This window comes from Triticum urartu, chromosome 2 (assembly GCF_003073215.2).
Source record: "Triticum urartu cultivar G1812 chromosome 2, Tu2.1, whole genome shotgun sequence".
NCBI lineage: Eukaryota > Viridiplantae > Streptophyta > Magnoliopsida > Poales > Poaceae > Triticum > Triticum urartu.
This window is the reverse complement of record NC_053023.1, coordinates 403,509,870-403,534,290: the sequence shown is the minus strand read 5'-3', so window position 1 is coordinate 403,534,290 and position 24,421 is coordinate 403,509,870. Positions and strand designations below refer to the sequence as shown.

Here is a 24,421-nt window from a genome sequence, read left to right as displayed (position 1 = left end):
CACTGGACTGTGGATTCTACAGTAGCAGCTGATTCCATTTCTTGGTCTTTGAGGATTTAATGGACCTGGGCCTAGTTAAGTATACGTTTGGGCTTGTGGTTGAATGCTGTCATTGTCCTAGCCCATGCTTTGCTTCTGGAGTTGTAATTTCAGATCTTTCATTAACCTGTCCCTGAAGCATGATAGAGAAGATACTCTCCAGAGCGGCAGTTGCAGTCTTTTGCATTTATTCATGCTGAACCTGATTATGAGCATGGAAGTCCTCTTTCTGTAACTAGGAAGTTGCCTGCTTTGCTCACTGAAAAATACATGCATCTCGGTATGACTGATTTTTTCTTTTACATGTACAGCTTTGACTGCTATTGATAAAATATGTTTGTGGGGTGGCTAAAAGATCTTAGCATCGCTTCGGGTCTACGACAGATGATCTAGAAACAAGTAAAGGGGACTTAAGGTAGTATGTACTACACTGGAAGTCAAAGATGCATTGAGGCCACTTAAATAGTTTTAGCGCAAAAGAAAGCGTAGTTATGGTTTAAAAGGATGCAACTTTCCTTGGTGAAAGTCTGCTGACAAGTAATCCGTGGTTTCTATGCGGTGAAACAACTAGTATTATTTTATTATAGAGATGAGCTTAATAGGATTTGATTTCCACCCGTACTTGGGAGAAGGAAAACGTCCAGATCGTGCTTGTTAGGGTAAACCTTACTGAATCTACCATAATGAAAAGTTCGTTATGACGTGTTAACGGATGGTTTCAGAACCCGTGATCATTAACAAGGTGGAGCAACTTTTCATCTAGTGGATGGAGCTATTTTTGCATAGTAAAGCCCGGATAATAGCTTCCCTAGTAATTGTTCTCCTTTTTGCTCATGTTAACATCAGATCTTTAGGGAAGGCACTTCCCCCTCAGAGTTAGTGCCTGGAGCTGCTGATTTGATTTGGTGTTGAAAACTTTCATGCCTCCTTATCGTGCAGCTAAAATAAATAAACCAAGTTTGTTACTCCTCTGGTGCTGTGGGCACTCCCTCAAGTCACTAGCTCTTGCCGGCCTGGTCATGCACGGTGCAGACATGGACAAATGGTTATCCTGGTATGGACTCTCCTTTTACCCTTTATGTTATGCTGTTTTGCTACTGCTTAGCTAGCTAGGGCAAGATCGCATGCATCTTCTCCATGAATGACTTTGGTGGCCTGTCACAGTCTAGTTCCCAGATGGTGCTTGCCTTGGTCTGCACTTGTTGGCATGTTTCCATCCATCTGCACTGGGGGTTGTACGTGGTCTGATGATTGATCCTTCGGATGCAGGTTGGACAGTGTCGCGAGGCTACACGTAGGCGACGCTGGTGATGGAAGCTCCTGCTGCTGCTTTATTTGCTCTCAGGTCTGACGCCCACTACACAAGCCAAAGCAGAGGACGACGTGGCGTTGCGGTGCAATCTGTCTGATTCATGGGAAGAAGTGTGACGCATACTACATTCTTGTGCATTCGCAACCTTTTTCCATGTGATTGATGGAAGAAGACGGGATCGAGAGTGCGCTACTGTGTTCCAGAATCTCAATTCTGAATCCCCGCAAGTGTGCTGAGCAATTTACTATAACTTGCTTGCTTTTCGCCAGTCAGAATGCAGGTGAGTTCTGTTCTCTCGCTAACGTACATGCGAGTTCATTCGAGATTAAATTGTTAGTATTATATATTCTCATGAGCTCCATTTTCGCTTGTTTCTGTAGCCAGATGCCAACTGCAGAGCTGATGTTCTCCGTGCCCGACTTTGGACCACCAGCAGAGTTCTTCCACACAGCACATCAGGTGCAAGTAGTTTAGCCATAGCACATCACCAAACATATGTAGATAACATATTTTTCTCACTGTTGGTTAGTTTCCCTTTGTCAAATGCGCCCGTCTGCTTTCAGGTTGCCTGCACGCAAGAGGCTTCAGGCCAATTCTTGATCACCATACAGGTGAGCTGAAGCTACACCTGACCTACTAATAAACCTGGTTCGTTCCACACGGACACTCGAGACAAGTTCAAACCGAAGCCTCTTCCAGGTTATGAAAAATGTTTCCTAGGTTAGGGGCGACCACCTATATGTCTTGTATGTGTTGGATGGAGACCGTTGTCATATGAAAAATGTTTCCTGCTCATACATTTTGTTTTCGACGGGTCGCTGCTCTGATTTGGTATTAGTGGTACCGGTCGTTTGGTGCGGGTGAGTCCAGAATGGTCCTCCGAAATAGCCGGGCAGGACTAGAGAATTGACGGTTCAAACAGTTGCTCTTTGCCTTTTGTCTTTCTGATTTTTTTTTTGCTTCCTCTGTTCAGGACAAGGCTTCTTCGACGCAGCGTAGCAATTCATCAATGCACCCATAGACAAATTTTTTTTGCAGGTAATAGTACACCAGCAGACCAAAAATTTTCCTTCACAAAAGAAGTGGATTTATTTACTCATACAGTTTGTCCTTGTTTTGCAGTCCAGATTTGATCTGTGGCAATGCTGAAGAAGGCTCTGATTATCTACTCCAACCATCAGCTCAATCATTGGAGGAACAGAGCTAGTGCGAGGCCTCGCCCACGCTACCTAGGATTCCTAGGACTAGTCACTTACTCTCCCGTCCTTGCGATCGTGGTGGGGTGTTAGGTGCCGCCAATATAATGCAGATGATTAGAGTTAGACGCCGGATCGCCGACGGCAACATACATAGTGGCGGCTGTCGACGGTGCATGGGGGAGCAGTAGTAGTACGTAGACAGGCGCCGGGTGCTGGCCGCCGTGATGATTGGCGCGCTGGCCTCTTTGGTCTTGGAGATCAATCACTCTGCAAAGCTGCTGCAGGCCAAGGGAGTCATGGTGGAGGGAGAATCCTTGGCCTTGGCCTTTTGATTGTGCGTGTGGCTTTGCCATGCACGACTTCGGCCGTTAGCGCAGGCATGATGATGATGCCTCGTAGTCGTAGGCCACGCCTAGTCCGGCCAAGCCCATGCATCGTATGCATATGCATGATGCCATCCTGATGCCAAAATTTTGTCACAACCCGATCACGCCATCTAGTTAAACTAGACTCAGTAGTTTAAAGCCAACTCCATCATGCATATACATTTGTCTCTCTTTCGGTTGGTGTCGACGTTGTTGTTACTTACTATATGCTCATGAGTCTATACTACTCATGACTATTTGCTTCATGCTCATGCGATTAATTTGGTTAGGCAAAGTGCATCCATGATCTAGGCCTTTCCCTTTGGCCGAGAAATGTTAGTTAGTCAAACGGCAAGTATGACGAGCAAAGGAGTATGCCCTCCATCTCTAAAAAAGTGACTCAACTTTGTACTAAGTCGAGTCATTTATTTTGGAACAGAAGGAGTCTAAACTCTAAATTGAGGATGGAAATGGAAATCATCACATGGAATGGAACTATTTGAGGGGGGTCGGACAGTTCTCTTTACAATGCTAGCTACGGTTCAAGTCCAATACAGTGTAGGCGTAAAGTACCAACCATCTCAAATCAAGCTGCCGATCGGATGAAGTACACCCAGGAGGATATTCACCTGACTTCGTGCTTTAGAATCGTCTTTCACCAAAGACTCATGCATGCTGGGGGTCTTTGGTCTTTAGAATCGTCTTTACACCTATAATGGACTTGAGATGAATATACTCCAGGGTGAGGGCAATCCTCTTGTCGCAAGTAGGTCTGCCGTCCAAAGACGATTCTAAAGCACGAAGTCAGCTGCCCCACTAATCTTTTATTCCAGTTCTACAAAGCTGCTCCCGGAATTGCTTCTCACATGCTCTTCGAATGTCAAATGTTCCAGAAGAATGTAGGCTGCGATGTTAACCTATTTGCAGGCATGGACCGGGTGCCGATGTGGCGCAACATTATGCAATTTTTTGTGCCACCAAGGCATCCACTCAAAAGGCCACTCCCCGATCCGTTGCAATTCTCGTGTGTTGGAAAATCCCGCAAGAAATGAACAATACGGCCTTCAACTACAAATCATCCGTGCCCTTTGTGCCGACGCAAACATCAAGGAGGAAGGTCGAGCTTGGCTTAGTGTCCTTCTGTGATTTGAGCTCTTTTTTACTTCAAATTTCGGCCAATATGTTTTCTTCTCCTTGATCAATGAATAGGCAAAGCTCTTGCCTTGTGTCAAAAATTTGAAGTTCCGGACCGACAGAATAGTTTAAGAGGTCAACTAACAAAGTTGTGTGCTCATGAATTTATAATTAGCTAATGAGTACCACAATCTACCGTGGATGGAGATCAACACATCATCTCAAGTCAAGCTACTCGAATGCAGTAACCCCCGGAAGATTGGGCGCCTTCTAAATGGAAGATATTCGCATGGCTTGCCCTTTGGAATCATATTTGGGCGTTAGACAGACTTGTGACAAGAGGATAGCCTCACCAATCATTATGCTAGCTCCGCAAAGGCACTCCAGAGATTGCTTCCTACATGTCTATTGAATCTCGATATTTCAATAGAATATGGGCCGCGACACTAACCTATTTACTAGGCATGGATCAACTGGCTATGTGACATATTATTGGGATGGTTTTACGTGCCATCCAGACGTCCCTGCAATAAGGATAGTCTCCATTAGTTGTGATTCTAGCATGTTGCAAAATCCGAAAAGAAAGGTATGCTAGGGTCTTCAACGAAAATCACCCACGCCCCCCTATGTTGGTGGAAAAAAATCACGGAAGAAGGTCGGGCTTGAATCACTGGGAAGCAAAGCATTTTGCACAAATTATGCCTTAGCATGCACTTTTTTGAATAGGGGGGAGGGGGGAGGATTCCCACTTGGCGATATGAGTTTTTCTTCTTCTATTCTGGTTCTTTTCCTATTTCTTTCCTTCTCCTTAGTAATTCTTTAGGAAACTCTCCTGCTGCTCTTTCAGTTCATAAAAATAATAATCAATGAAAAGGCCCCATTCAATTTTTTTTAAATGAAGTACCCTACAGACTATTGTAAGTTTTCAATTGATTAACAAACTTTCTCTCTGCTCACCAGATTTCAGTTAGCTAATTACCCCTTCTGTTCCTTTATATAAGGTGTATTTGTTTTTTTGATAAAATTTAAGGTGCATTTCTTTTAAGTCCTACTAATCCTTTTTTATCCCTCCATATAAAAGGATAGTATCTCTCTCCTGATTACCTCTATCTCGTAGAAAAAAAGGAAACTATATCTCTCTCTCAATTGCATGTACCTCTTACTTTCCTGCACTCACTAATTTACTTGCCACTGACCAACAAATTTGCCAAGAGTAATTTTGTCCGAACACCTCTCTAATTGTGCGCCTTGATCACCGTGCCAAACATAATACACCTTACATAAAGGAACGGGCGGAGTAACTATCAACTGGAGAAGGAAAAATCTGGCACCTGGAAAGTATATATGTACTTGTTGCATGACAAATGACATGATATCTTTGAAGTGGACTAGATCTTTGTTCTGCTCTAAGTAATGAATGAATATACAAAAGCAAATCTCTATGGCTTTGGAGCCGCCACGCACGGCCGGCTCCATGCACGCAAAGTTAATTAAAAACCAAGCAAGGCATCCATCCATCCATCCATCCATAACACCACACTACTACATACCCATGGCTGACTTGGTGTTAGCTCGTGCCAGGTCCAAATCAGCTCTGCAAACCTCTCCACTTACATCACACGATCAATTCATGGCCTACACGTAAGGAACAAAATAAAAGAGAAACCACATACGCACATACATTCTTGCTCCCATCATCACCCAAAAAGATGTTGGTAAGAGTAATTTTCTTTCTTTCTATATCTTCTTTCCTCTTTCCGGAGGGCCAGCTAGCAGGAAAGAAAGCGGAAGGAATTAAGGGACAGCAACGGTGCTTGGCAAGCGTAGGTACGTACGTCGCCGTCGGTGGCCGGTCGTCGCCGACGGCAGTGCTAGACGAGCTTCGGGGGTACGCATCGCAGCACGTACCGCCAGCGCCACAGGCATCAATCAGATAGATGGATGGATGGATGCAGGAAACGACAAATCGGCCCTGCATCAAAGATAACAAATCAGCGAGTGCCCCGTGGGGCGACGGAAAAATTCGATCGCCGTCCGGCGGTGCTCGCTGGCGTCGAAAAGCCAAGGGGGGCGTGTTTGTCATCGAGATCGACGTTGGGCGAGCCGGCCCACTCACCCACTCTCTCGCACTGGCCAACGACAACTCGCCCTTGATTCGGCCATCATGTTTGTGCTTTGCATGGCCCCAATCCGCACACGCGCTGACACCATGCACGTAGCTTGAACATGCATGCTCGATTATCTGAATATTTTTCTCTCCACCAAACCAGTACACTTTTGAGTACAGCACTGCGCCCTGATCTTGTCGTTGCGACGTCCATCGACCGATCAGTTAGTAGTATTCCCATGTATGCATGATTACCCCGTAGAGAAGCTCATTATCCTGATAAATAAAGTTAGCATATGTACCTCCATTAGAGGAGGGAGATCGCCGGCTATAATTGCGCTCTGGAAGAAGTGTGCACACCCTCCACTAATCAAAGAGCCGGTCGACGGCGAGAGATGATCATGCCTGACAATTCAGTTTTTAACGACGCCCGCACTAGCTAGCGGAGCCAATGAAAGCTCCCTCACTCTAAGGGAGTAAGTGAACATTCCACGGTAAGCTACCTAGCTAGCTCAAGTTTAGCAACAACAAAACAAACAAACAACAACAAACAGAAAAAAGAAAGGGGAACTGTACGTGTGCCTATGCCCATAGACACTTGGCCACGACGGCGACGGAGGAGACAAAGCGAAATCCCTCCCGCGTATGTCGTTGATGTTGCCAAAGGAGAAAAAAGGGGCGAACAAATCCATCCCACGACGGCATTCTCCATGCTGACAAACATAGCCGGCCGGCGTCCGGGCGATCGAGATCAAGCGCGCGTTTAGTCGCTAGCAGCATCGCTGGCGCTGCTGCAGTGACCGAGCGGAGCAGCTGGTAGTGCGGAATCTGTCTATGGGATGATGGATGCATGTGTGTTTCTTTTGGTTCCAGCTAGCATAGCATGCGTCCTACGCCCCGTACGTCCGGTAAGCCGGAATGTGTCCTCGTCCTCGCTCGACTCATCTCTGCCACGTTAATTTTGACATCATTTCCTCCTTGTTTTCGTCCTATTTTTTTTCACTTTCCGTGAATGAACCGTGTCTTCAAATAGGCCACTGACACTGAGCATTCATTAGTTTCCTGCCGACTACAGTAGAGCCGATGATCGTCCACCCACCCATCTCATCCGTGTCGAAAATTCTTGTCTTTCCGCGTCGCCACGATAGACGAGCAGAAATGCACCGGCCATGCACTTTCCTGGTAAAAAAGACGTGGAAGTTCCCGTCACTCAAATCGGTGGATCATTGCCGGTAAAACTCATCATCACATGCACACGCAACGCCCATCATATAGTTCGTTCATGGGGCCGATTGAACGTGTTGCAGGTCGACACGCTCGGGCTGGGCCGGATTAGTTTAGATTAGATATCTGCCGTCGTTGGCTCGCTTCCATTTTTGGAGATAATTTAACTCATCGTTTGGTACACACGGAGACCCGACGACTCCTGCAGCAGCATTGCAGCAACAGTGATGCATGCACGGCTCGATCGTGTGATAGACTCGCACCTGGTAGGTAGTAGGGGAGCGAGTACCGTGATATTTCACATCGAAGGAAAAGAAATGAAAGAGAGTAGGGCCGTTTGGAGGCCAGCGGTGGGACACATCAAGGCCGCAGTGGCCATTAACGGCTCGACACAGCTCGCACATGATCACCCTCGATCGTACGGCCACGATGAGTCCATTTTTTTTTGAACCAGGCATTACCCCTTTCCATTACTGCAACATAACAGAAATACAACAGTTCAAAGAAAGGAGAAAAGGGGAAGCGAGTCCAAGGCAGCTAGCTAGCTAAGGGTGGTTGTAATACTAGTATCATAGCTAGTATCATGCATGCCAATTAGACAATTTTAAAGAGGTGTCATAGCACTAAATGAAGAAAGAGAGGATGGAGTATTATATTATCATACTGTATCATAATAAATGCTATACTACTTTGTGATAAATAAAGTACTACATGATACTAATATATAATACTACGAAATATGTATATGGCAACCGTGTGGCAGATTGCGAAACTGCCACACGCATCCAACGCCATCAATTCTCTCCCGATTGCCTTCCTAATTTTCGTAATCGTCATTTATGGCCCCACATGCCTTCTTGATTTTCAGCAAAAATAATGCTTAGACTAGGATTTGATCTCTGGTCTGCAAGTAATTAACAAAGGGAGCTAACGACATCAACTATGACACTCATTGTTGAACATTCTAAGGAAAATACTATTTTTGACATGTTTTTGCCTTTAATATGTTAGCACTGAAAAACTTTTTGTTTCAAGCATCGTGGTAACTTTGATCATTGGGAATAAATTTGTTGAACCCGCCCCCTGGTAATTTCTGTAAATAGCACGATAACATTCACGCCATAGACCTGATAATTTAGATACAAACATCGTGGTAACTTTAACCATAGGAGAAAACAAATGTGAAAAGATACCTGATAATTTATGTGTAAATAGATGGTAATATACGCAGCGCACATCTGATAACTGAGGTAGAAGCACCATGGTAACTTTGATCGTAGGGATTTTTTTTAAAAGATACTCTGGTATCTTCTGTGTAAATAGCACGGTAGTATACCTCCCTCCCCTGGCATTTTTATGTGTAAATAGTATGAAAACATATGCACCGCGATAACTAAACACCATGATAAGTTTTTTACCCGTGCGCGGGGGGGGGGGGGGGGGGGGGGGAGCTTGATAGGTTACCTAGAATCACCATGATAACTTTTTGCCCTGGGAAAAAGTTGTTCAAAACATCCCAATATTTTTTGTGTAAATAACATGATAATATAAGCACTGCATAACCGATAACTTGCAATATAAACATGATGGTAACTTTTTTACCAAAGAAAAATATATAAGTTGCTAAAAACATACACTCGCCTCGCGCGTGGGTCTCTTGAATGAACACAACACATGGCGTGCCACGGGAAAGTCATATAATGTTTAGTGTCATGAGGGACACACGTGCTATAGGCGTGGTAAGTTACGCAAAAACATCATGATAATTTTTGACCTATGGAAAAAGTTACCGAAACACACCCGGGTTTTTAGGTGCAAGTATCATGATAATATACGAACCGTATACCTGATAACTCATGTACAATCCCCCATGGTAACTTTGACCGGGGGGAGGTTGATGTACATATACCTTGATAACTTATGTGTGAGTACCATGGTATTTTACACATCGAAGACCTTATAACTTGTGTACAAAACACAATGGTAACTTTGAAAGGGTGTAGTTGTTGAAGCATAGTACCTGATACATTCTATGTAAATAGCACGGTAAGTTATGCAACACAGGCCTGATAACTTGCATACAAATATCATGGTAACTTTTTCCTGAGGAGAAATCATGTGGTAGACGTGAAGAAGTGGCAGTTTTCTCGAGGGTGAGCGCCCGAGATGTGCAGGAGAAGCAGGTTTCTCAGGCGAGCCTGCGGGGTCATTTGGAAAGAGGCGAGGTCAAAGAACGAGGGATTGTATGGTACTTTAAAATGAAAGAAATAGAGGTGTGACAATTTTGCTTATATGGCATACGTGTGCTAAATATCACAGTCCATAATACTATGCATTAGGAAGGTAGTATCATATACTAGTATCATATGCATGATACTAGTATATGATACTCTCCATTACAACTAGCCTAAGCTAAGAGAGAGGTGTGATGCGTACGTGCATGGACCTGCATGAACGGCCTCTCCAGGAAGCCAGAAGCCAAATCGCTGCAGTACGTACGTGACGGAGAGAGACCGGCGCCTCGAGCGCGAGCCGCATGCAACGGGATGGTGAAGAACACACAGAACAGAAGAGTTCCTCTGCCTGCCACTCTAATAACCGTACGTGTTGTCTTTTTTTTTTGAGTGGGTACGTCTTGTGTCAGGGGAACCACGTAGTAATTCTCCGTTCGGGATGCGCGTACCGTACGTGATGGGTTGGGTCGAGCCGAGCGCGTCGGCAAAGGTGACGAGCGAGGGGACACAGGTAGGGGTGGAAAGTGGTAGCGGATAATCTGAAATATCCGATATTCGTATTCGAGAAAATGCCTATTCGTATTCGAAACATCCGCATCCGAATCAAAATGAAAATGGAAATTATCCGTATCTGAATTTATTAAACAAATAAAAAATAAAATATGGTAGGAGATTTTGACACAAATATGAATATGGAAGTGGATATATCCGTATCCGAATAAGATTATGGGAGGTAATTTTTAAAATCCTAGACTCAATATTCGAATTATCCAACATAAAAGCCAAATAAATGGTTAAATTTTACTCTTTATATGATTAAACTTATAAATTATTATGCATTACAATAGTATTTATTCATAAACCTATTTATCATTGACTTGTTGTATGTCACAAGTTGATTATTTTAGGTCACATAGAAATCGACTAATCTACTTAAGCAATATGTTGATATTATTCGTATCCGTTCCGAATCAAGAAAATATCCGATACGTATCCGTATTCGAATAATATTCGAGTCGTATCCCTATCCGATAACATCCGTATTCGGATTCATATTCGTTTTGAAAATATGAAAATGGAAGTGGTAAGAGCACTATCCGATCCGCATCCGATCCGTTTCCACCCCTAGACACAGGAGTCGCGCACGAATTGACCCGCCATGCGAACCACACCTCCATGCAAGCTAGTCTCCAACCAAGCAGCGTCGTCGTCGTCGTCGATCCTTTCCTTTTTGGCAATCGGAAAGCGCTAGCTCGCATGGAAAAGACGTACGTACGACGAGCTTGCCGCGCGAGCGCGCCCGGCTGGCGCCGTGCCGGCAAGGCACTTCAGTGCGCGTTCGCCACCGTGGCCGCGCGCGTGCCCGGCAGTCTCCGCGGGCACGGATCGTACGTGCGTGCGTGTCGACGCTCGCGCGCTGGAGCGCGGGGGGCAGCCATGCACGGACGCGCGAGCTGCGGCGGCATGCGGCGACCATGCATGTGTGTGTACGGTGAAGATAGGCCGTGGCGGTGACTTATCCCTGGGGTGCCTGCCGTGCATATGTTCACGTACGGGTGAAGTGGGAAAAGAGCGCGTGCACTGCCGTGCTACGCTGCTAGCTAGCTCCTCGTGTGTATTCCGTGTGTACGTGCAACGGCTTAATCACCGCACGCACAGGTGATAGGGAACATGCCTAGCTATTTGGAACACGCGATATAAAAAGCGCAGGAATAGAAAAACATAGGTGTACTATATCCTCCACCCGCACATCTGTTCAAAGCGTCGTGTCCTGGAAGGTTGTAGCAATTTTGTTAGGGACACCTCATCAATTGGTCAAATGTGGTTCCAAGTGGAATATATATATATATATATATATATATATATATATATATATATATATATATATATATATATATATATATATATATATATGGTCGCGCTATTCGTCATCCAGGGTGAAGAATTGTTATTCTTCACCCCAGCCACCCATGCACCCAGCCGAACCAGTTTGCATCCACCGCAGCAACAGAAGGTTAATGAGGTAAAATTAGTGAGTGGAGGTGAGGTAAACTTACGGTCTTTAGAATTGGTCTTGCGCCACGTTGAGAACAAGGGATGTGGGGTAAGATTTTATTGCATGTGAAGTAATATTATGTCTTAGAGAGTCCATTCTGACAAAAGAAACACTGTAGAAAAAAAAAGTTTGTGCCACAAAATTACTGAAGGGTCGTCCCTCACCCCGTCGTCGCTCGGCCGGCCGATCCGATATAAGGATGCGCCTCTATTGGAGATCTGGTGTAAGGATCGCCATGGAAGATCCCGTTAGGCGCAAGTAGACACTGCAGCGGGAGAGCTCACTCCGGCGAGGTGCAGACGCCTCCCATTAGAGTATCCCATCACACACGAGAACGTCGCGGTGGGAGTGCCACGTTATGAACGAGCAGCCATGGTTCTTCTTAAAACTGATTGAGGTCATGGATGATGCATGCATCCTGAATTTTTTAGTCTTTTCCCTCTCTATTTATTACTGGAGTTGTTCATGCGGCACCATGGATTTGATGCACTGGAAAGCTCATTTTGGAAGAAGATAAAATTGGAAGTATCATTTCTGGAATTGCATCCTCAGTTATCCCAAAAATATTCGATCTTCTATCTGAATTTTGACCGAAATTTCCGTCTGTAGGAATGTCGCCAAAACTGTCTTTATGTACATACTCTCTCAGATTCAGTATCGAACACATGTAACTGAAATTTCTTATATAGACAGCACATTTGGTTTCTTTGCAGTTTGCTAGTGTTTGTGAATCAATCCATATACTTCCTTCTAGCTCTAGCAAACTACATATGCAAATCATAATTATTTTATACTGATCAGTCCATCAAGTCTTGGTTCTGAAATGCTGTTTGATCATAGAAGCAAAGGCAGATTATGTAATGGACGTAATCAATATTGAATTATTTATAACAATAGACTCAGTTGATCACATAGTATGACCGACCTGTACAGCTTAATCTCTAAGGACAGGTTACATGAGGCAACAACAAATAGAAGAGTCAGTCCTCTGAGATATCTTCACATTTCTATGTTGGCTACTGGTTTCTATCATGCCATCTTTTGCTTATGCATCATGTACTTCAGCAATGAAACATCTACTTCCTCTGTCCCAAAATATAAGAACGTTTTTTACACTGCACTAGTGTCAAAAACGTTCTTATATTATGAGACGGAGAGAGTAATATTCACTTAGAATATTTTGTACCGAGTAGGATCAATGATTACAATAATAAAACGATCGCACTTGCCTTCTTGGAAGATCCAATGAAGTAACAAGGCAAATCTCATCAATTGATGTTTTTTTTAAGAAACATGCCCTTGTACTGTTGCAGTGTTGCTACTTGCTAGTAGCTTACGGTGACTGAGAACAGGTTTTGCTTGAAGAAGTGAGGCGCCCATTCTCTTCAGAGTTTTGGGTAACATTTTCAGTAGCACCATGCATATGAGTTTTACACTCGAATGGCGACATTAGCTATGCTTACAAAACAAATCCTTCCATGGTCAATTCATCATATGACAGAAAATATCTGGCCTTTAATTAGATTAAAAGAACAAGAACAGTGCATATGCTTATTGATCCACAAAAAAAATGTCTTGTAAAAACTGAATTACATAAGCAATTAAGCATATGATGTGCAAAACGTGGTCAGGATGATTCATTCAGGACCTGCTATATGCATGCCTTGGTTCAGGGCCTGCTACAGATTTACAGTCCATATGCTATCATAAGTGCACAAAGTTCTCCTTCAATCAAGAGTCCATATCTCTCACTTGACTGTACCTAGACTTCTGACAACTGCAAGAGAGCCACATTTTAATGCACTATAAATTAAGTATGGAATCTAAGAGATATCACTTAATAATAAGAGAAAAAGTTCAACGTGGAAGTAGTTTTGTCAACAAAACTTCCACAAGAGGATTCTTCTATCTTACGAGTTACATCTGAACACCTTTTTCATATTTGCAAGCAAACCATCTGACCACACCTTGTTCATATTTCAATGAAAGAACAAACTACAGTAGCATCATTACCTCTGCATAATATTTAGCTAGCCCAAGCAGGAATTTTATGATCTGGATAACACACTTTTAACTTCACATACCCTGTTAGCTCTGAAAATTATTTGTATATTGCAATCAAATTTAGACGAGAACACACTCGGTTTAGTTATAACCAAAGCAGCTAACTCGCGACGAACCAAGATCAACTGCACTGCTTATTGGTCATAAGTTACCTGCACATCCGAGAGGTATTGGGCCAGGGAAATTTTTCAAAAAACTATAGCATGCAGCGCGTACTAGAGTATGCAACCGTGGCTGGCAGAGAGCATGATGCAAATTTTCTTTACTATACTGCCAAGTAGCCAGGCACAAATAAGGATTGTACCTGTCAGGCTGGTGAAAGTTTACGTTCGTGTAGATAAAAAATTACATCGTGTAAGCCGTGGAGCCTTGCGGTCAGCCGTAAGGCACACCGTACGGGTGCGGCCGGGGATGCTGGATCGACCAGGGTGAAGAATAACTTCTTCACCCGAGGAGCCGCCTCTCCAGGTCGACATTATCCAGGGTGGACTGACCCCGTCACTTGGCCGGGTGATTCAGTGCAAGCGAGCACTGTCATTGGAGAGACTGGCTCAGTGAGGTGTCACCGTGGCAGAGACGAAGGAAGCCACCATTCTTTCATAAAGGCACAGGAGCACCCCATCTCATGAAAGGAGGTAGTATGGCCTTTCTCCAATAAATACAAAGAGGCCATGTTGAAACATAATGTAAAAAAGATTCATAAAACATATGATTTTACATAATTGTTGGAATAGAATGGGGAGGCCGGGATGAATCTAAGAAGCTCCAAAGGATATTATTTTTCTAAAAAAAAAGACGAAAGAAGTCATATCTTCACTATATCATATGTATTGTAAGTCTGCAACTTCTGGCTAGAATAGAGTTATACAATAATCATACAAATATATACACAAGAACAAGAAGACCTGTCATTAAGCACATACAAACTGGGCAAAAGAAATTATGACAGTATGAGCACTAAGGTTGTAGGATAGCTATGCCCAAAACAGCTATATTTGGGGATGTAACCCATCCAAATTCTGCTGCCTAGTATTCTTACCCAATCTAACTTAATTCAAGCAGATACGTGGCATGGGATAGTAAATCAAGACATACTCGTGTAAAATGACGGAGAGGGTGCGATACTGAAGAACTCCGGCAGCAAACACCTAACTGCCTGTCGTTGTTGTGGGAGGAGATGCAGCACGCATCAAGCAGAATGCCAACCACCACCGTACCCTGATACCGAGACCACCAGCAATGCTAAAAGATTATATAACAGCAGAAGTTGCTACATGAAAACAGTAAATATACACATAATTCAAGCAGATACATTGGATGGCAGAGTAAATACTTCACATACTCATATACATGGATGGAGTGGGGGCAATACTGATTGCGTTAATATGTTCATAGAAAATTATAAAAAGTTTCATAATGAAGATGGGGGCCGTGTGGCCCCTTCGATCGAATTTTTGTTTATAAAAAGTACACTGGAATTTCTTTTTTGAAGTACTTATTACTTGATACAATTTATGATTTAGCCAATAATCTATGTGGAGACTTTTTGAGCTAACTCAGCATTTCCTTGATCTAATTTATAGAGGCTCTGGTAGTCCTTCATAATTTTCAAGTTGTCCATAAAAAAGTTTCAAGCAGCTAACTCAATATTTATGCAGAGAGTTCAGGTTATCTGAAACCAAATCAAAGTGAATACGATGATGGTCATAAGTTTATTTGCTTTTTCTTCTGCACTCCTTAAAGTCAGACACTGAATTCTTAGATTATGATTCATGTTATCTAGATATTACAGTTTGGACAGGACAATTGAAGAACTTTGAGTCAACAAGTTTTTTCTCCGGTTTGTAAAGTTATCGCTATATATTTTGGAGGCAAAGCTATCCCTGATTCCCTGTACTATAGAGAGCAAGATCGAATACAGAAGAACACCTTTAAGCTTTAAAGTGAATCCCTGGTTTCTTGGAACTACCAAATCGCTAGTTCTGAATTCCAGTTAGATAGCTGCATAGTCCAGATTGCTACACTAGGAGCTACGGAGTATGCCTACTTGTACTATCTTCAGATCAACCTAATTTCATGGCACATATGGCCATCTCCGGAAGCAGCTGATGCAACCAAATTTGGGGCTAATAAAGTAAAGACTAACTGAACCACCACTCTCCTAACCAATAGGAATTCCAGTGGTTCTTGTTTTGCTTCAGGCAACCATCAAACAGAGCACCTCATGTGCGTCCTGTTTGGCATATGATGGAGAGAGCAATAGGAGATATAGAGGGAGTTAGTAGGATATTGGGCAAGGGAATTAATTTTATGCCCAATCTTTTGTTTGGTTTATTTTGGGAATTACTGGCAGGGAGTGAAGTAGAAAGGTTTGATGGCTTTGTTGATTAGTGGGTCAGAACAAGAACTAGATGCAACATTACCACATTGACCATTAGTCTGTTTGTTCCCCACCAATCAACAATATGAACTAAATCGCTACCTGATCAAATAACATGTACCATGTGGTGATCATGGTCAAGTATTTAAATGCATGTTTCTCACGCTCCTGTAGCAATAGTCGAAGATAGGAGGCAACTGAAATAGGGATACGCTGGAAACATTCTGGCAATAAATTGAGGGATACGCTGAGAGCCTGCGAGGATCTCCTTCTAGTTGAGTAGTCGGGCGTAACAAAGCAATATATGCAGTAGTTGTAGGAATGAAGGAATCAAACAAAACTCCCGTAAAAATGAACCAAACAGATAGAGCTGGATCTTGAAGCAAATCGCTGGGGCTGGGGCATCTATCGGAGAGCCTCAAAGTACCTCTTCAAGCAGCAGACACGACTCCCGCGCCGGCCAACCACGACTAGCTCGCCGTCCAGCCGAGGACGCCGCCAGCCCCTGGTTCATGGAGTGGGCCCATCTTCGGCCGAGTATTCGTCGCCGGCGACTCGGCCGACGAGGCGCCGTCCACACGAGAGATGCCCCCCTATAATGAAGAAGCCCTGACGCCAAGTACCACCGACGTCGCAGCACGACGGCTCGGCCCGCTGCGTTCCACGACGCCGGAGCCCAACCGCCGCTCGGCGCTCGCACCCCTCATCCACTCCGCCCCTGATATTTTTCTTTTGAGATGACTCACCCCAGATTAGAATTGGACGAGGGAGTTGGCCCTTTTTTTCACCTCGGGAGTGACCTTTTTTTTCTTTAGGACGGAGTGGGCTCTTGACGTCAACGTAAAATTACATCACGGGGGATAAAATTACGCCACCGGTAGAGGCTTGGTTGGCGATGCGATCGGGGAGTCTGGCTCGGTGACTCGATCGGGGCGAAGAATTACTTATTCTTCACCTGGGTTACTAATATATATATGGTCGTGCTATTCGTCACCCTGGGTGAGGTATAGTTATTCTTCATCCCACTTTATTTTACCATCAATGCCCCGTAATTTTACGTTTTGTAATTTTTTTCTTATTTCTGACGTAAAAAGACACCGTAAGAAAATATATAATCGTTGTAAAAAATATTTTATGTTATGTAAAATTACAAACATAAAAACATAATGTAAAATACACATAAACTGCAAATTTTCTTGTCTTATGACCTATATTATTATTTTCTTATGCCAAATTTTATGTAATGAATCAATAGAAATGTAATGATTTGAATTACAAACGTAATTTAATTATGAAATTATCGTAAGATTACCTCGGATGAAGAATAACTTATTCTGCACCTTGGGTGATGAATAGTAACACTATATATATGGTACAAAACGTGGTTCACATTATTGGATTTAGGCGGTTGACTCCCGCCACCCTCAATTGGATAATATGCATCTTTCACTCTATATAGGGAAAGATGGGTGTTTTTTGTGATTACAAAAGAAAAATTGACTACAGAAAATTGAAAAAATATGAAAATAGGGGAACACACTTTTTTGTGCTAATTTTCCCTACACGTGATTTTTTTTTAAAAATATGAAAATTGTCGTAGATGATCTGAGGAAACTAGCTGCCCATGGAGCCATGGAGCACCACTTGCTCATGTATTTGTAAGATCCGGCGACCACTCGTTTCATGAATAGTCAAACAGCATAACGTGCAATTATGTCGGCACTATATGATATGCAAACAGATTGTCAATTCACCATTTCATAGGTGTGCTCTCGACTGAATGAAGTCTACGATCAACCAAAGTCCCCCCCCCCCCCATGTTCCCTATCTGGATAGAAATCTAAGGTTGTGCACCACGACCAAGATAGGGGAAAACCGAGAAAACTTAATTTTTATTTGATAATTAATACGATTGCATACAATTAACTGACCATTGCATGCCGTACTAGGTGGTCTCAAGTCATTTAAAACATACACGCCACCCATCTCTTATTTGTTGATTTCTTTATTCAGACCACCTCAAATGCAAAGGTGTTTAGAGAAGGTGCTAAGTATATTAAATGCCTTAGTAACTCAAGTCCCCAATGCAAAGGTGCTAAGCTTTTGGATGCTAAGTTTCATGCATTTAATTAGTTGTAAACTCAGAATTGTGCTTCCACCTAGGTACACATGCTTAGCAACGTTTCTTAACTAGAATGCTACATATGATTTTTTTTTACTTAGTTGGCAACCTTAGCACCTGTACAAGGTGGAGCATTGGAAGGGCCTCATGTCAAGAAACAAGGAACAAGGTGGAAGTTAATACACCACGCGTAAGTGTTTTGATATCATTTGGTTTTCGTAATGTGCCTAACACTAGTAGAAAACAGGGCTTTGGTCACAGCGAAATATACACATTAGTCCCGGTTGCATTACGAATCGGGACTAATGTGAGCATTAGTCCCGGTTCGAGCGGCTAAAGGCATTAGTCCCGGTTCAAATGGGCCCTTTAGTCCCGGTTTGAGATACGAACCGGGACCAAAGGGCATCGCATCCTTTAGTCCCGGTTCGTGTCTCAAACCGGGATTAAAGATTAGACCTTTAGTCCCGGTTCGAGATATGAACCGGGACTAAAGGGTGCGATGCCCTTTTGTCCCGGTTCGTGTCTCAAACCGGGACTAAAGGGCCCATTTCTCAAACTCTACCCCTCCCCCCCCATGTATCGCCATTTCACTTTTGAAAAAAACAAAATAAAATGATAAAAACTTCAAAAAATAAAATCCTTCGAGATGTAGGAAAATTTAAAAACTTAAATTTGGACATGTTTTGCAAAAAAGTGTCATGAAGAATTAAAACGGCTATAACTTTTGCATACGATGTCGAAAAAAGTATAATATATCAAAATGTTCAGCACGAAAATCCGCATCCGATTTTGACGGCATACAGCCTGTTTGCAAATTTTTAGAATCCTCAAATTCTAAAAGGAAAAAAAAGATATGCTCAAATTTCAGTTTTTTTAAATGTTGGTTAAATCTGGTCAAACTATGTTCAAACTACTTATTCAAGAAGTATTAGTGTTACTACATAATTATTCAAGAATATTAGTGTTACTAAATAATTATTTCAATTTTTGAATTTTGGTCAAATCTGGTCAAACTATGATTAAACTATGGTCAAACTACTTATTCAAAAAATATTAGTGTTACTAAATAATTATTGTTTTTTAGAATAATAGTTTCAAACTCAAACAGTGAAACGTGTGACTTCATGCTTAAGCTAAACTCCTGAGGGTTAATAGGATTGACATCTTACTATTGTCAGGAAAACAACAAGTGCAAACTTGGAAACGAGGGCGGATAGAACCCGGAAGTTAAGCGTGGTCAGGCTGGAGTAGTGAGAGGATGGGTGACCGACCGGGAAGTTAGGTGATTTGGAATGATGAGGGGTGATTAGATATTAGAGGTTAAATTGAGTAGTGATGAGGGATGATTAGAGATTAAATTGTAAAATAATTCAGAAATTTGAAAATATGAAAAAAAATTCAAAAAATTCAAAAAAAAACGTAAAATTTCCTTTAGTCCTGGTTACCAACCGGGACTAAAGGTAGAGCTCCAGACAACAGCCACGTGAAGGGCCTTTAGTTCCGGTTGGTATAAGAACCGGGACTAAGGGGGGCCTTTAGTACCGACCTTTAGTCCCGGTTTCAGAACCGGGACTAAAGGCCCTCTAGAACCGGGACAAATGGCCCTTTTTCTACTAGTGTAATGCACCGATACAGAGGGAGTATAGCTTGAAATATCAAAGTCAACATCATTCTCCTATGACGACTTACTCCCTCCGTACCGGTGTATTTCCTCCATCCATAAATATATAGGGCCTAATACATTTTTCGAGGCTGCGTTTGACTATTGATAAGATTAATAATACATGATGTAAAATATAAAAAATATATCATTAGAAGCTCCTTCCACGTATGAATTTGACAGTGTGCTTTGTGTAACTTGCATGTCAAATATTATTGCTCTAGCATATGGTCAAAGTTAGCATAAAAAAATGCATTAGGCCCTATATATATGGATGGGGGGACTATAAGTCATCTTACATTATAAATTGCGACCAAGGCGAAGGGAAAACAAGAGAACTTAATATCTATTTGCTAATTAATACTATTGCATGCAATGAACTATATTGATCGTTGCATGCCTCACGTTTCTTATTGATTGATTACTTTATTCATGTCAAGAAACAAAGAACAAGGTGGGAGTTAATGCACCGTATCTAAGTATTTCAAGTTTATTTGATTTCGTAATGTAACTAATACACTGGTACAAAATGGAGTATACTATCAATAATTTTCAAAGGCAATTATTTCTATCAGTTTCTAGTCCCCATCTCGGCTTTTGGCTCCTGCAGGGGAAAAGAGCTGCAGAATCATCCGCCTGTACACATTTCTTTATCAGCTTACCAGAGAAGTCAAGAAAGTTGTTCCATTAATTGCTTTGGGCTTTCTTCCCTCCAATAATAGCTAACCTCGATGGATCGCGGCTGGCAAAGTTGGTGATCTAGTACCAGTACTGTTCCTATCCTCCAACCAAAATGGAGTGGTTTGCAGCCTAAGGTCGTCACGCCTAAACTTAGTCGTGCCATAATATTTTAGGTATGTGTTTGGTTCATTACTACACTTATGATTTGCCACACTTTTCTAGCTACATGGTCCACATGTCATAGACTCAGAGGGTGTTTGTTTCCAGGGACTTATTGATTTAGGGACTTAAAAAGTCTTTATAAGTCTCATCTAAACCAAAGAGGAGGAACTTGTAGGGACTTAAAATGGGCATTTGAAACTTATGAAATAAGACTCGCAAGGAAGGACTTATAGGGACTTATAGTTATAATGTGGTATGTTAGTCCATGTTAAGTCCCAGTAACCAAACAGGTAGGGACTTTGTAGGGACTTGAGACTTATAAGTTGGGACTAAAAATAGTCCTAGGACTTATGAACCAAACATGACCTCAATTTCTTGTCAAATCTTGCCACACTTGTGGTGGCCATTTTGTTAGCCACACTTTTTGTGGTAGCCACATTTATGCCTAAGCTTAATTGTGGCAAAGTTAGTCATAAATCAAACAGACCCTAACTATACCTTGTGGAACCTGATTCCCTCTTAATTTATGACAACGTCACACATGAATATGAAAGAAGAGAGAGAATTGGCTGGCACACGCACATCTTTTACTTTGTGCTGCTTAATTTCCTCTTATAATTTATGACAACGTCAACCATGAACATGAACAAAAAGAGAGAAACGGCCAGCACGCTTACTTTCTGTTGCTGTCTTGCTGATCGATGGTGCTGTTGGTGCTGTTCTGTTGCCGTGGTGGTTATGCTGCCCATGCTGTGGCGCCTGATGTTTTACCCGGCGGTGTTCGGTTTGGGGTGTGGTTTTCGTGGAGATTTTTAAGGTCGCGCGTCCTTTCTCGGAGCTCTCTCTTCTCCTCTCTCTCTCTCTCTCTCTCTCTTTCTCTCTCTCTCTCTATCTCTCTCTCTCTATCTCCGGCGGGGACCACCGTGGCCTGGGCGTTTCCTTCTCAAGGTTGGTGGCACTTCTCCTCTGGAACGAACGTAACTAATCCCATTACAAGGCTAGCTAGCTTGGCAGCAGCTGTATATAAGCACCCTCCGTCCGTTGCCATTGTTTCCTTGCACCCCATTACCGGCAGCAACTTCATTCCCCTCGACTCGACACCACCGTCTCCCCTAGATTGTTTCATCAATTGTTGCTAGTTGTGGGCTATAGCTAGGTGGAGGATTTCACTCCAGCTACAGTACTGTCTTCTTTATCTATCCTATAGTGATCCCTGTGCGTGTGAGATTCACCCATCGACCATGAGCATCTCCGTGAACGGGCAGTCGGTGGTGCCGCCGGGGTTCCGGTTCCACCCGACGGAGGAGGAGCTGCTCACCTACTATCTCGCGAAGAAGGTGGCCTCGCAGCGCATCGACCTCGACGTTATCCCCGACGTCGACCTCAACAAGCTCGAGCCATGGGACATCCAAGGTCAGGGAGTTCCTTCTCCTTTCTTCACTAGTTGTGCACCATGCGTGTGCTAGATGGATGGTGAACTAATCGATCGGCCATGGAAAAACGCATGCATGCAGAGCGGTGCCGGATCGGAACTGGCCCGCAGAACGACTGGTATCTGTTCAGCCACAAGGACAAGAAGTACCCCACGGGGACGCGCACCAACCGCGCCACCGCCGCCGGGTTCTGGAAGGCCACCGGCCGGGACAAGGCCATCTACTCCGCCGCCGGGTCCGGCCGCATCGGCATGCGCAAGACGCTCGTCTTCTACAAGGGCCGCGCCCCGCACGGCCACAAGTCCGACTGGATCATGCATGAGTACCGCCTCGACGACGCCGCCCCCGTCAACCCCACGGCCGGCGAGGCCACCTACTACTCCAGTGACTCATTCCCGGTATGTGCTCTACTAGTACAGTCCCTCTCTCCAGACTGTACAATACTGTAGTACGTCGCAATTGCATGCACGGCGGCCGGCCGACAGGGATGGAGATCGTTCGCTAGTGGTGCATGCGTGCGATCAATGTACGTACTGTACGCACACTTTCTGTGTATCTACACGTGGCACATATGCGACTGTAGACGACAAAGTCTAGTGAAGATTATGTCCGGGTGGTGGTTGGGAATGGCGACACACATGACACATGATGCAATGGAATTAATTGCAATTTGCGAGTGGGGACGGATGTTATACTACTCCCTCCGTTTCTTCTTAGTCCGCATATAAGGTTTGGTCAAAGTCAAGCTTTATAAAGTTTGACTAATTTTATATTAAAAAATATATACATTCACAATATGAAATCAATATTATCAGATGCACCATTTAACTATGGGTAGAAGCTATGAAAAAATATAGCAAAGTTAAGTCCTTGGTCCCTTGGTACTACTGCTGCTACTGGTATGTCCAAATAATCGAATAGTGGACCTTTGTGCACGGAGACACCGGCATATGACAAACTACTAACAAACCTCCATTACCGAGCGAGCCTTTTCAAGGGTCAAACACTACGTACATGCATGCATGATGATGAATCGACATGCCTTTTGAGCTGCCTTAGATAGTTAGCTTGAAGAACATTTTTATATTATGAGATGGAGGGAGAAGTTTCTTTGAAAATGTAAATCTAGTCTCAACAAAAAATTGCAGGTAATTAAGCTCGTCACGCGCGCTTGATTAGTCAATTGATGGTGTCTATCCGTATCATATGAGCAGATACAAGGCCTAGCCGGCGAACAGCCGTCGGCGCCGGAGGACGGGTGGGTCATCTGCCGGGTGTTCAAGAAGAAGAACATCGTCGTGCAGCGCCAAGCTGGCCAGAACCGCGGCGGTGGCGGCGCAGCGTCCAGCAAGCTAGTCGGCGCCGGTGCCATGGAGAGCAGCCAGAGCAACTGCTCGTCGACGTTGATGGCCGGCAGCGACCGCGCCAAGGCGCAGATGATGCACTGCTCCGCCAGCGACGACGGGCTCGACCACATCCTCAGCTACATGGGCCGCTCATCCACGGCATCGTGCAGGCAGGAGACCAAGCCCACCAACCCATCATCGTCAGCGCTGGACCACCTGATCAACAGCGCGTGCCACAGCGGCAGCAGCACCCTGTACGACAAGTTCATGAAGCTCCCGCCGCTCGAGCACGTCGTCCCCAGCGGGATCCTGCCGCCGCCGGCCGAGTACGGCGGCGACTGGGACGATCTTGACCGGCTGGCGGAGTACGAGCTCAACGGCCTTTCCGACGCCGCGACAACCAAGACGACCAACGGCATGTCCTACGTCGTGGACGAGCTCGGCGGCGCCACGGCCTACTCCGGCGGTGGCACCCTACACGCTTACTCCGTCACTGGGGCTGGCGACGGTGACCTGTGGAGCCTGGCGCGGTCGGCGTCATCGCTACAAGCCGACTTGAGGATGACTTGTTTTAACGCTGTCGGATGCTGACACTGTCGTAGCCCAAACTTGCTTATTTTTTATACGGATATTTTTTGTATATAGAGCTGATTCACTCGCACGCACTAGAGGAGTGTCCAGATTCTACATAAGAGCATCTTCAGAGGCACAAGAATATCAAGCGCCATAATAGTTTTACGGCGTCACTGTAGCATTTTTAACGCGCTGCAGCTAATATTGGTTTTTCACATGCCCAAAAACACGCGCCCAAAAACACACGCAGTGCAAATTATGAAGCATGCGGCCCAGCACCCAACATTTGCAGCGTGCAATGACGCTTTTAAGCGCGAGCATTAAATTGTT

The 24,421-nt window shown here is 43.9% G+C and overlaps 1 protein-coding gene and 1 long non-coding RNA gene across 3 annotated transcripts; one reads left to right on the top strand and one right to left on the bottom strand.

Moving 5' to 3' along the window:
- Nucleotides 1–14,544: 14,544 nt before the first annotated feature.
- Nucleotides 14,545–17,017, bottom strand: LOC125537541. 2 transcript variants are annotated; one of them, XR_007295980.1, is made up of 2 exons: nucleotides 16,542–17,017; nucleotides 14,545–14,976 (listed from the first exon to the last, which is right to left on the bottom strand). It is a non-coding gene; the product is annotated as an uncharacterized LOC125537541 (long non-coding RNA). The 2 variants fall into 2 exon arrangements; XR_007295981.1 differs by having other exon boundaries at nucleotides 14,545–14,952.
- A 4,771-nt stretch (nucleotides 17,018–21,788) lies between these two features.
- Nucleotides 21,789–24,183, top strand: LOC125541585 (NAC domain-containing protein 66-like). Its single transcript, XM_048704956.1, has 3 exons — nucleotides 21,789–22,152; nucleotides 22,254–22,570; nucleotides 23,387–24,183. The coding sequence occupies exons 1-3, from the start codon at nucleotides 21,981–21,983 to the stop codon at nucleotides 24,107–24,109; spliced, it is 1,212 nt and encodes a 403-aa protein (XP_048560913.1). The 5' UTR covers nucleotides 21,789–21,980; the 3' UTR covers nucleotides 24,110–24,183.
- Nucleotides 24,184–24,421: the final 238 nt, after the last annotated feature.

Bases quoted from the DNA above. Each gene is read 5' to 3' on its own strand.
- LOC125541585 (XM_048704956.1), top strand. From the start codon at position 21,981: ATGAGCATCTCCGTGAACGGGCAGTCGGTGGTGCCGCCGGGGTTCCGG. The intron at 22,153-22,253 runs GTCAGGGAGTTC...GCATGCATGCAG, and splicing joins CGAGCCATGGGACATCCAAG to AGCGGTGCCGGATCGGAACT. The intron at 22,571-23,386 runs GTATGTGCTCTA...TCATATGAGCAG, and splicing joins ACTCCAGTGACTCATTCCCG to ATACAAGGCCTAGCCGGCGA.